The sequence below is a fragment of the Ruditapes philippinarum genome, unplaced genomic scaffold (assembly GCF_026571515.1).
Source record: "Ruditapes philippinarum isolate M1 unplaced genomic scaffold, ASM2657151v2 ctg650_1_1_1_1, whole genome shotgun sequence".
Lineage (NCBI taxonomy): Eukaryota > Metazoa > Mollusca > Bivalvia > Venerida > Veneridae > Ruditapes > Ruditapes philippinarum.
Window position 1 is genome coordinate 450,417 of NW_026860878.1, and position 13,261 is coordinate 463,677.

The following is a 13,261-nucleotide window of genomic DNA, read 5'->3' on the forward strand; positions in this document are numbered from 1 at the left end:
TATTTTGACATTAAACAAATATAAAATAATTTCTCCTAGTGTATTTGACATTAAACAAATCTAAAATAATTTCCCTAGTGTATTGTGACATAAACAAAATGTAAAATAATTTCTCCAAGTGTATTTGACATTAAACAAATCTAAAATAATTTCACTCAGTGTATTTGACATTAAACAAATCTAAAATAATTTCACTCAGTGTATTTGACATTAAACAAATCTAAAATAATTTCACTCAGTGTATTTGACATTAAACAAATGTAAAATAATTTCTCCCAATGAATTTGACATTAAACAAATTTAAAATAATTTCTCCCAAAGGATTTGACACTAAAAAAAATTATAAAATGTCCCTTTCCACCACTGTAATGGGCATTAAACAAATATTAAATAATTACCCCAGTGTATTTGACATTGAACAAATACATAATAATTTCTCCCAGTGCATTGGGCATTAAACCAAATACATAAAATAACTTCTCCAACTGTAGTGGGCATTAAACAAATAGAAAGTAATTTCTTAATGTGTATTTGACATAAAGCAAAAGAAAAATATTCCCCTGTCGTATTTGACCTTATATACAATATATTGTATTAAACAAATTTAAAAAAAAACAACCTAATCTCTGTGTATTTGACATTTGGCATTAAAACAAATAAATTCTATTTTTTCCTGGATTAATGTAAGTACGTACAAGTATATAAGAACAAATCTAATAGTACATTTTATGAAAAGTATATTTTATGAATTTGTATTTTACATGTATTTTATTTTTGAATAAATATAATAATGTTCATATCAACTGATCAAATCTATCACCAATGATCAATTAACATGGTATTTGAAAATGTGCATCTTTAATAATATCTTGACATTTTGGTTATTGTTATACACATGTAAATTGTATATAATGCAGAGAAAAGAAGCCATTCAACAATTACATAATGAACTTATATGAGACGTGAGAAGATGTCCAAACAAAACAGTGATATAAATTTTGAGTTACGTTACCAGCAGTGATGACTTGAAAAGAAAGTCAAGATGTGATCTTGCAAAGAATTTACTAGTTGGGTACTTTAGAATATTAGTTATAAAGATTGTTGACAGGTTATATGGCCCAATATAAATGGCTATTTGTAAATATAACCTGAGCCGCTAGTTTATATAGGGCCATATAACCTGTCAACAATCTTTATAACAAATTTATAATACAGCAAGCATCATTTTTTAGAGAAAAAAGTAAGATTTCTTCATGAATCGACAGCAGCCGTGAATATAAAACCATATAAACGTCACGATTATCCAATGAGAAGTGACGTTACAAACGTGCAGTATTATGATACAAGATATAGCGAGCTCTTGCCAGAAAAAGCAGTACACATTTATTTACATACATTGAAAATATTTACCTCAATATATTCCTGTTTCTCAAAATTAATCAATGTAAAAATATTTACTTTATCTTGTATTGTGTTTCTTAGCATTAATCAATGTAAAAAGATTTACTTTATCTTGTGTTGTGTTTCTCAAAATTAATCAATGTAAAAAGATTTACTTTATCTTGTGTTGTGTTTCTCAAAATTAATCAATGTAAAAAGATTTACTTTATCTTCTATTGTGTTTCTTAGCATTAATCAATGTAAAAAGATTTACTTTATCTTGTGTTGTTTTTCTCAAAATTAATCAATGTAAAAAGATTTAAGTTATCTTGCATTTTGTTTCTCAAAAGTAATCAATGTAAAAAGATTTACTTTATTTTGTGTTGTGTTTCTCAAAATTAATCAATGTAAAAAGATTTAAGTTATCTTGTATTGTGTTTCTTAGCATTAATCAATGTAAAAAGATTTAAGTTATCTTGCATTTTGTTTCTCAAAATTAATCAATGTAAAAAAATTTAATTTATCTTGTATTGTGTTTCTCAAAATTAATCAATGTAAAAAGATTTAATTTATCTTGTATTGTGTTTCTTAAAATCAATCAATGTAAAGGTGGTTCTAAAAAAACAATCTATGTAAAAGTGTTTCTTTTAATCAATATTAAAATATTAAAATAGTCTTGTATTGTGTTTCCTAACATTTATCTGTGCTACAGAGTTTGTTCAATTTAACTTACACCTTTTAAAAATCTATCAAAAATAGTGTGAACAAATGAAAATTCCCACAACATAAAAATAAAAATCACAAAGACCCTCTCATTTCTTTCCTATTATCACATCATACATTCAAACTTGTCTAGTTAAAAACAAAGCCTTGCGTGTTCGGAAAAATTGGTTGATGTATAATACATACATGTCTCTCATGACAGGGTTATTTGTATTGCAACTATTTAAAGGGTCTGAAACACATGTTTGACTGTAGTAAATGAGATTCACTTTGTGAGAATTCTTAATAAAACAGATTTTCGTTGCTAAACCAATGCCCATGTTGCTCTATGTTAGTTTCACAACACAACACATTGTAATATTATCGTATATGTTCACTGTCACTATACACAGTCACTTTACAAATACATTTTGTAGTCAATACCAATACATTGTATATCAAATGCAGGCTAAAAATAAATAAATATGCATGTATTCAGTATTATGGGTTTATAATACATTTTTTAGTTTAATATACTGAATTCTATTGGTTAAGCACACAGCCAGACGAGGCACTAGCTGAGTGCCATACAGGTTTTTCAGCTGTGTACAAGTCCAATAGAATCAGTATTGTTCTCAGCAATGATTACTGGCCTCTTTATTTTTCATTTGATGACATTTTGTCAAAACTTTGCTACTTTAGATATAAGGAATTGATTAAAATTTTTGACCTTGAAAATGGAAATAATGTTAGATTAATAGATATGATGTGCAATTGATATGTTGGACTTTGAAAATAAAAATAAGGCTATATTAGGTACAATATATATTGATATAGATACTATGGACTATGGAAATGAACACAAGGCTTTATTGGGCTTGATATGCATATAATATGGATAATTTGGACTTTGGAAAGAGGCTGATTTGATAATGGATCCGACAATGATTTGAGCCGTGTCATGACAAAACCAACATAATGGGTTTGCAAACAGCATGGATCCAGACCAGCCTGCGCATACCCAAAGTCTGATCAGGATCCATGCTGTTCGCTGTCAGTTTCTCTATAGGGTTTGTAAGCGAACAGCATGGATCCTTATCAGACTGCGCGGATGTGCAGGCTGGTCTGGATCCATCCTGGTCGCAAACACATTACGTTGGTTTTGTCATGGCGCGGCTCATTTACTTTAGAATTGCGTTAGTTTTATTTTATAAGGTATGAAATAAAAGCATTTACATATTTTGATACATGTTCAATGCTTCAATGACATGCGCAAATATAACCAGGTGACAAGAAGAAAAAGTGTTGTAATTGAATGACAATGCTGACTAAGCAACATTACCTGAGATTGAATACTCAGTTAAAATACAGGGAGTTATATAAAAACAGGGTAATTGTTAGTGGTTATTGACCTATTGATATACCACTTGTATTTTGATCTCATGAATTTTACTATGTAACACACTCAATGGTTCTGAACTTAGATCCTGAACAAGCAAAATTCATTCAAGTCAAATTAGAAGTTTCAGATCAAGACACTATTTAAAATTATAATACATCTTTTAAGTTATCACTTTTTTTCAAAAACTGATGAAAGAAAAGCAATTAAAATGCAAACTAGAATTATAATTAGAGGGATAAACTGCTGCACCTCATCATTTGTAGACTGCTTCTCTCCCGATTTGTTGACTGTGTCACCATTTACTTCTGGTTTATTGGTAATGCCTAAAGTTTGTGCTACATTATCATCATCACTGTCATCACCAAATACAGATCTGCAAGCAAAATTTTACCTCAATTTTTTTTAAGTTAAGAATGGAAACTATATACTAGATACATAAAGCTTTCATTTCTAGTTAGTTTAAACACATTTAAAGGAACTTCATCGAGATTTATTGACATGACTGGACTCCAAATATATTTTCCAGATTTTTATGCTATTTGATGTAGGTCTATATCAATAAATTGCCGAACGCTCACTCTATTTTATTCCATGAAAATCTTCCTTATTGTGCAAGAAACGAAGAGTATTTTAATGCTTTTAAAGAATTGCACTTTAAATTTACACTGTATATCCTTTTCCTTTTCATATTTTCTCATTTAAAGTGCCTAAAGTTGACTTATGCAAGATTTCCATTTTTTATGTTTTCAATTTTTGGACCTCAGTGGAGCTCCTTCAAGATCTGAAACAAGATCTGGCAATTTACATTAATCACGTTCAAGTCTGTTTCCTTGAACTCACTTGTATTTATTAAGAGACTTTCTTTTGAAGTTAACCCAAAGCAAAATATAAGGTGCTTTGCACATTGTATGCCCCTATTTGCTACTTTAATCCAGACATACAAAATCTTATTTTTACTATTTTGAGACAGGAAATCTGAAAACCTGATTCAGAGTACTAATATTTTGAAAAATTTGCATACTTTGTCCTATCTTTCTCAGTGATTTTTTCATCTTCACTTTCATCAGTTAATGGTGGTGGTTCTGTACTAACTAAAGGTGCTGGTACCGTCTCCGCAACTTTAGCTGGCTTGCTCTCTAAGGCTGAATCCAATAAATCTTCCAGGGAACCAGCTTTCTTCAAGTTTGAATCCCCTGACAGAGACTGATTTTGTATCACGGGATTTTCTTCATCTAAAGATAAAAATAGAACAAGGAAAACATGTAACAGTAGAAGCACAAGACACAGTTTAACCGAGGATACAGTCAGGAGAACCAACACAAATCTGTCCATCTCTGACAAAGCTCTATATCGTTGGTAGCTTAATTTTTATATTTGGATACTAAAATCCTTAAGCTCTGAATACGCTTATCAGCAAATCATTGAAAATTTGGAATCAATTGTAAGTGATATGTACCAGGGACTATTCTCTGATGGATAAAGTCTGATCCCATTCTGTAATTGACAAACAATATGGTATGAAGAGTTTAATGTGAATGGACATGAAGTATGTTTTATGAATCTAAGTGTAAAGAATAATAAAATGCTTTATCACATAAACCACGGCACAGGGGTGTAATAAAGCCATTTAATAAAACAATATTACACTAGAGTAATAACACTTTGACGTGATGTCATTTGCATTATATACAAATACAGCGTTAAAGCGTGCTAATATTAGCGTAACACTATACAATGAAAATGACTCATTTAAACTGTTAACCGCTCTTATTTTGAATATGTGATATAGAGGATATTTGATTAGTTCAGTGTAAGATCGGAATATATTTCACCGAGTGAGCACCAAAAGGTATATTTCACGAGTGGCGCAGCCACGAGTGAAATATGAACTTTTGGTGTTCACAAGGTGAAATATATTTCGATCTTACACTAAACTAAACAAATTTTCTTTTTATTATATGCAAAGAAACGTTTTAAAAAGACATTAAACCTAATACTGAATAAAAAGCGCGCCAAATAATAATACAACGTGACGTCATTTACGACGTCACGTTATTAAGTTGGTACCCAGTGCTGTGCACGCTGGTATTTAACTGAAACAACGTAAGGGGCTTAAATTCAAAACAGTGAAATTATCAAAGTGGTAATTTCACTGTTTCAAACAGTGAAATTACCAGTTTTATATCACTGATATATTTCTATAAACCACCGAAAAGCATGTAATAACTAGAAATGTGTCCATAGGACACGGGTGCCCCCACCGCGCCACTGTTCTGTCAATCTTTTTACTAAGTCAAGGGAAATAACTCTACAAATACTGGATAAATCCACAAGCGAAACCCCAGGTGCAAATCTAAATATGCTGAGCAACCTGCCCATAAGGTTTAATGACTATGTCAAATCCTTTTTGAGTAACTTGCGATCACATGCTGATCAACATTCCTGTAAAGTTTCATGACTCTAAGTCAAATACTTTTTGAGTTACATGCGACACAAGTTGAAAATTGCAAAATTTTACTGAGTCAAGGGCAATAACTCCAAAAATACTTAAAATATCCAGACGAAAATACCCAGGTGCACAACTACACATGCTGATTAACATTCCTGTAAAGTTTCATGACACTAGGTCAAATACTTTTTGAGTTACGTGCGACACAAGTTGAAAATTGCAAAATTTTACTAAGTCAAGGGCAATAACTCTGAAAATACTAAAAATATCCACATGAAAATACCCAGGTGCACAACTACACATGCTGATCAACATTCCTGTAAAGTTTCATGACTCTAGGTCAAATACTTTTTGAGTTACATGCGACACAAGTTGAAAATTGCAAAATTTTACTAAGTCAAGGGCAATAACTCTGAAAATACTAAAAATATCCAGACGAAAATACCCAGGTGCACAACTACACATGCTGATCAACATTCCTGTAAAGTTTCATGACTCTAGGTTTAATACTTTTTGAGTTACGTGCGACACAAAAGTGAACGGACGGACGGACGGACGGAAGGATGGAAGGACGGACGTTCTCACAGGACAGTAATTATGTGGCTACTCTATTGTTCTCTCTATTGTTCTTTTAGCCACGCAAAAGAAAATAGCCACATAAAAGCATTACGGAATGAATGACATCAAAGAGAACCTATTGTCCCTCTAGCCACATAATTACTCTCCTGTGAGTGCGGACGGACGGACAGACGGACGGACGGACAAGGGTAAATCTAAATGCCCGCCACTAACGTGGGGGCACAAAAATAGAGTATTATGTTCATGTAGATCCAATGATAAATTTATTGAACTTGTTGAATAAAACAAAATTATATTTGCCACAGCTCGCATATGATTTTATTCAACTTGTTCAATAAATTTAGTATTAAATCTATACACATTCAATATCTTCTATTTCCTTTTATTGGGCTACTGTAAAACTTCCATATATAAGGCTTAGAGAAACAGAGCAGTTTTAGGTAAAATTAAATAGGTATTCCTTATCAAACAAAATTTCACAGTAACTATTATTGTAAATGCTTTAAAAAAGACAAACCTTTTTGTTCATCTTTAACCTCCTGAGTATTGCTATCATCTTCTGTATTCTGTTTTAATTCTGAACTATCACCAATTTTATTAGTCTCTTCACTGTTATCTATTTCATCCTCAACATTTTCTATTTCTTTATCAAGTTCATCATCATCATCACTACCTTCATCATTAACACTGTTTTCAGTTGCTATATTGGCATTAGCAACATTAGAACTAATTGCACTTTCTACATTGTCAGATTGAGTATTACTAGATGCCTGCACTTGTTGAGTTTCTACTCTTTGTTCTACAGTTTCCTTAACTTCTTCCTTTACTGGTTCTGCAGTTTCTTCTTCTTCTTCTTCATCCTCCTCGTCCGATTCTAAAATGATTTTCAAGCATGTTTGTGTGAAAATAAACTTATCTAAATGATCCTATATTATCAACATTTTCATAATTCTTCTCTTTTCTAGTTCAAATATACAAAAATAATCAGTGAGTGATTAAAAGACAGCAATCTAAACCTTTAGGTCACATAGTCTTCCTAACTCTACTCAACTGTAACATTTTAATGACTTTGAAGACAATGTGCATAACACAATTATCTGACCTTCTTCTTCATTTTTCTATATCAATAGCCTGATATATATATATATATATATATGTGTGTGTAGATACCTCTTACTGTCCTTTTGACTTCATCTATGGTGATTTTTTCTCCTTTATTTTGGTTAATAAAAAGATTTATGAAAAGGCCAACCTGTTTGAAAGGTTGATATATATTATAGTACTTCTATAATTATTTTATAGCTTATACCTTCATCATCTTCTTCTTCTTCCTCACTTTCAGCTTCTTCTTCCTCTTCTTCACTCTCTTTATCCTCTTTGTTTTCCTGCATTCTTTTCATTAATGATAATGTTGTACTCTGGAGACAATAATATACAGTTGATGATTAATTTCACGACCATAGATAATCATAACAACTTATGTTCCTAATTGTATAATTCCAATCTCTTATTTGCAAAATTTATGTATCCTCTCCTTGTATTGTCAGTCATAACCCTGTTGCGCATTCCTCAAATAACCAATTTACATCGTTTCTACACTTCTATTTCATTTACAAGTATCTTTATCCTTAATATTCATTACATCCACCATAAAATCTATAAATCACATTTCCTTGTAACTCCTATCTTAAACATTTTGCATTCCCTCAATCAAAAACTCACCTGTTTCATGTAATTGCTACATTCCCTAATCATAAATATCTTTAACCAATGTTTCAAACAATCTTTTTATCAATAGATATTTAAGAACACTTTCGGCCATTACAGGAAGGAAATCTTGTTCGTAAGTATCCATATAGCATAAACCCAGCCAAAACTTTTGATCATCTCTAACAGGTACTCTCTAAATTAGTGATTCCTGTCTGTACAGGTAGCCAGTGTAAGTTTCTCACATTTAAAATTTCTAAACGACAAATAATAACAAACTTTATAAATGTTGCCATCAGGAAAGTCTACCTAATGTATTTCCTTTTTTATACACAATCAAAATAGGTAACATTTAGGCTACAAGATATACAATGTATTCTTCAAACACTGGCAAAATAAAAAGCAGACATTCCTTTATAAGGGTTTAAATATTACGCTAGTATTTTCATTTTCCCGTATTTCTTTTCCCCTGCTTTAAAAAATGTCCCTCCCTTTTTTTATTTTCGGTGTTCATGATCTTTTTTCACCCAAATATACAACAAAAAATAAATTTGTTTTTTAAAACATTCCTTTTATGTTGCTTTCAGCAAAAAAAACTTTAGAACCCCCCCCCATCTTTCTTTTGTATGGTTAGTTTTCCCGGAACAGATTTGACAGTGTCTCAATAAGCCTATAGCTTCCAACACAATCTAACTACAGTAAAATAAATTACTATAAACTTAACTAAAACATTGCCTTATTATAATATTATACTGTAAAATCATTATTATTTGTGGGGCACGAATTTTCATGGTTTTCGTGGGTAGGTCAATCCACGAATTTAAGATCCAACGAAATTTTATCCCAACAATTACTTCTAACCATGTCTCTATTCTATACATGCGTCGCCGCTTTTCAGGTGAATTATTGTGTTATGATGGTATGCAGTTAATCAGGTAAGTGACAGATTAAATCTATAAATAGTTTAGGTTTGCAATTTTTAAGAAACTTGAAAGCAACATCACTGAGACTGCTTAGTTGTTGTAGGCTACTTGAATGTGTTATCCAGAATACTTGACATAATCGAGTGAAAATGGGAAACCAGTGCAATTATTAGGGCTAATATAAATTGTCAGTTTGCTCTTATTAATTGTTAATAAAATGAAAGAAATCTTTGATATTAATGTTGTAAGCTGTATTTGTGCGACTGCTATTCCATAAACATCAAAGACGCTGCCGACTCCTTAATATATCCGCACAATCTCGTACTATTTACTCATATTAATTTATATGTATGTAAATTTACACAGTCAATGTGATGTTGCCTGTAGTTACTGTCAAATATAGTAAGACCAATTCTGGGTGTAAACTTTTTAAACTCGCTGGTTAAAACGTGTCAGGGGTCGTATAAATTATGCAATGTTTACATCGGCGAATCACAGGGGCAGTGTGTACAATGGAGCTGCATATCATGTCATCTAGATGTGTTAATTGCAGTCAATTATCGGCAGTAAATGCTATCTTTATATTATGCCTAGAGGCAAGGATTAGATTATTGACAAGCGCTGTGTGATACGTAAAGATATGTTCACGCGGTATTAAGTAAAAATGCGCGGTGATTAATTAATTGTAAGATTACTTTTAATTAGGTTATTTATTTTTTTACAATAAAATGAAAATCCACGAATTTAAGAACCCATGAAAAGGCCCGTTTTGATAAAACCACAAAATTTTATGCCCACGAATATAAGTGAATTCGCAGTATGCTTAAAGCTCTATTTATAGCCTAAATTAGCTTACTCAACTAACCCAAAACCACACTTGGGGATAGTGGTTCATAGGAGGGACAATTACAACAAATACTGTGAATTCACTAAATTTCGCGAGCATGTCACAAAGAATATTATCATGGGTTCACAAATTTTAGATTGTTTATTTTTCCCAATTGTTAAAGGTTTTGATGTTTTTAATCTGATGCAAAAAATCTTACAGCAGACAAATGAAAATTTGTTGGATCTTAAATACTTGGATTGACCTATCCATGAAAACCACAGAAATAAGTTCTAAACAAATATTAATCATTTTGCAGTATCTAAGATATCTGTCAATATATGAAGGTAAAAAAACACAGTGCAACAGAAGGCTGGACAGAAAAGCAAACTGAAAACTATATATGATGAGCTCCAGCAAAACATATTGGGAGTATTCACACTGAGCTCAAAACAAACATTTCATGTTAAAAACACAAAAATTTCAACTAATAGATAGAGGATATTGAATGAGTGTAAGTTTGATACTGAATTTATTGAATGAGTTAAATAATTTCAGTATGAACTTACACGAATTTAATATTTTAATTTATCACATACCAAAAATAAAGACTGAAAAAGAACCAGTTTTCATTGACGCATCCATAGTATAATGCTTACATTTAGCAGGTCTTAAGGCTACATGTCAAAATATATGCATGGCCGCACAATACCATTTTTACAGAGTTGAAAAGCGGCAAGGGTGTGTGATAAATAATCACAAGTTTTTCATTCTTTTGAACATCAATAACCATAAACTTACTTCGTCTAGCAAGTCACCGGACACTGCCAAACCTGCCGCAGTAGAACCTGTACCTTGAGCTTTAGCGGTCTTTAGTTCTGTCTGTACAGTCTCCAGTTGTTCACTGAGATTGTCTCGCTCACTTTCTATCTCTTCAATACGTTCCTCGTACCTTTCTTTCATTGTGGCAACGTTAGATCGCAGTGACTCATACTATGTATATATGAACAATAATAAAAACATGAAAAATCGTATCCCAATGATACTGTCAAATTTGAGGGAAAAAAATATGTATGGACAAAATTTAATCTTTAGAGCGAAAGCAGTGGTTGCAATAGTGCGAAAAGCCCACTTTTCACAATAGTGAAATCCAAGCAGACTATTATTATGTTGCTTTTCAATTTCATTAAAAAGTTTGTATGATGCTGTTTCCAAATTCAAAGCACAGGAAGGTAATGATTGGTAAAGGAAATAATACTCTTATTATTTAAAGCTGTAAAGCATACACATGTATCTGTACACAAATCTGGAGTATGTGTAAAGTTGTATTATCTATATAAGACATAATGACTACCTTATCTTTCCATACAGTCAGTTGTTCTATCTGTTCTTGTAAATCCTGCACTTTCTCCTCACTTCCTTGGCTATTGTTCCTTATTGAATGAATCTATAAGAAAAATAAATTATCTATTACAGGAATATGGTGATGGTATAATGCTTATAGACCAATTTTAGCAACTATATACCTGACAGACACCCAACAAATTGACCCTTGAATTGAGCCCTGGAATGACCTCTGAATTTGATCTGATCATTTGGTATACATTTTTTATAATTATTATATAAGTCATAAATCTGAGAAAACCTGGGTCTCCAAGGTCTTCTAGTGTACACTTGTAATCTAGACTTCATTGATGTTAATGTGTCCTTTAATTAAATTACATGTAAGTCACACAGGCACTTCAAAGGGCATATGACACTATTCCAGTTTTAATGGTAGAGGAATAATTAAGGTGCCCTTCCCTGCATATAATCAGGCACAAGTGGGCATCAGGGTATAACCATCAACAATCTATTACACAGTTTTCTCTCAAGAAAGAATCCAAAGTCCAGTGAGAGGCAAGTGGTTCAAAGCCAACAACCTTAACTACTTGACCACAGGCACCTCTTGAGTAAAATGATATGCATGAATTTTTCTTTATTTAACTTTCTTTTGCCATGAATTTGAGGGGAAAAAATGGAAGTATAATACTTCATTGCTCTGGGCTCATTCCTACAGTGATTCAGTAAAATCACTGTTCAGGCCATATGGTGATTATCTCAAGTTTTAATTGATGGCTGAAAACCCAATAAGGAAAATGAATATGAAAACTGGTCATAGTTTAATTCTAGGACAAACCTTATTTTCAAGTTGATTCACTTTTGTTTCAAGTTCTTGTTTCTCCTCTACCACGGCCTGTAGTGCCCGGTTATGTTTCTCCGTGGCAACTGCCAGTAGTCTGTCACTTTTATCTTGCCAGTCTTTATTGATCTCTTCCTCTATCTGAGATATCTAAAGTACACATATGTATAACTCCATTCATTTATAACATGCTTTTCAATATAAATAATAATTATGAATAAAATAACAAGCTATATTTTGAAAATTAAGTTTAAAAAAACATGTATTTATCTATGTTCAATTGTGAAACAAGCTCTGTGTGTGTTTTCTTCACACTAAACACTAGTACTAATAAGGCTGTGATTTATAATATATCCTTACGATGCAAGTAGAATGATAGAAGATAAAAATAATTGGTTGATAAAATTATTTTCATGTAAACCAATATACACAGTTATTCAACTTCATTGTGAAATAGAAGTTGTTAAAAAAACAAACAACATGTTTTCATAAAAAACACCAATGCCCAAATTCAAGGTCTAGTAATAAAAAATATAGTTGCAATGAAATTTCCTAAATTTTAAGCACTTAATCTTGAATGTCAATGCTGTTAAGAAATCAAGGTCATATTTCAATATGTCGCAATGAAGATCTTCAGGAATATTTTGTGTCAAAAGTAAAATTATAACAGAATCCCTAAAGAACATTCAAAACAGCAAAATTGAAAAATGTTCCAGTTTCATTTTGAATAAGACTATTCCAGCGTATAAAATGTAGAGTCTAATGACCATGATTAAAACTGTCTGTAAACAGACAGACAGACAGACAGACTGACAAATAGATAACGACAAAAAAAATATGCGCAAGGCTATCAATTGATAGAGGGGTATATAAACTGATCATTATATTTTACCCACCTGCTCCTGACTAGCAGCACTTGCTGAAGTTTTCTGTTTCCTCAACTTCTCCTTCAGAGATTGTATCTCAGCCTTATGAAATATAATAATGAAAATTTTTTAAAAATCATGTTATTAACATAAAAATAACGAGATAAAATACAGTAGAAAACATAAATATAGGGATTATTCAACCAGTCGGCTATTGATTCTGATACATGTAGGTTGTATCACTT

At 31.6% G+C, this 13,261-nt stretch overlaps 1 protein-coding gene across 1 annotated transcript in view; it reads right to left on the reverse strand.

The window, feature by feature from the left end:
• The window catches only part of LOC132713696 (FK506-binding protein 15-like), a 39,077-nt gene that overhangs the window by 3,966 nt on the left and 21,850 nt on the right, over nt 1-13,261 (reverse strand). The window contains exons 19-27 of the mRNA XM_060696368.1: nt 13,047-13,118; nt 12,148-12,300; nt 11,323-11,415; nt 10,759-10,961; nt 7,822-7,940; nt 7,030-7,386; nt 4,506-4,716; nt 3,734-3,857; nt 1,411-1,428 (exon numbers count right to left, since the gene is read on the reverse strand). Of these exons, the coding sequence (XP_060552351.1) occupies nt 1,411-1,428; nt 3,734-3,857; nt 4,506-4,716; nt 7,030-7,386; nt 7,822-7,940; nt 10,759-10,961; nt 11,323-11,415; nt 12,148-12,300; nt 13,047-13,118 (1,350 nt within the window). The remainder of the gene's footprint in view (nt 1-1,410; nt 1,429-3,733; nt 3,858-4,505; nt 4,717-7,029; nt 7,387-7,821; nt 7,941-10,758; nt 10,962-11,322; nt 11,416-12,147; nt 12,301-13,046; nt 13,119-13,261) is intronic.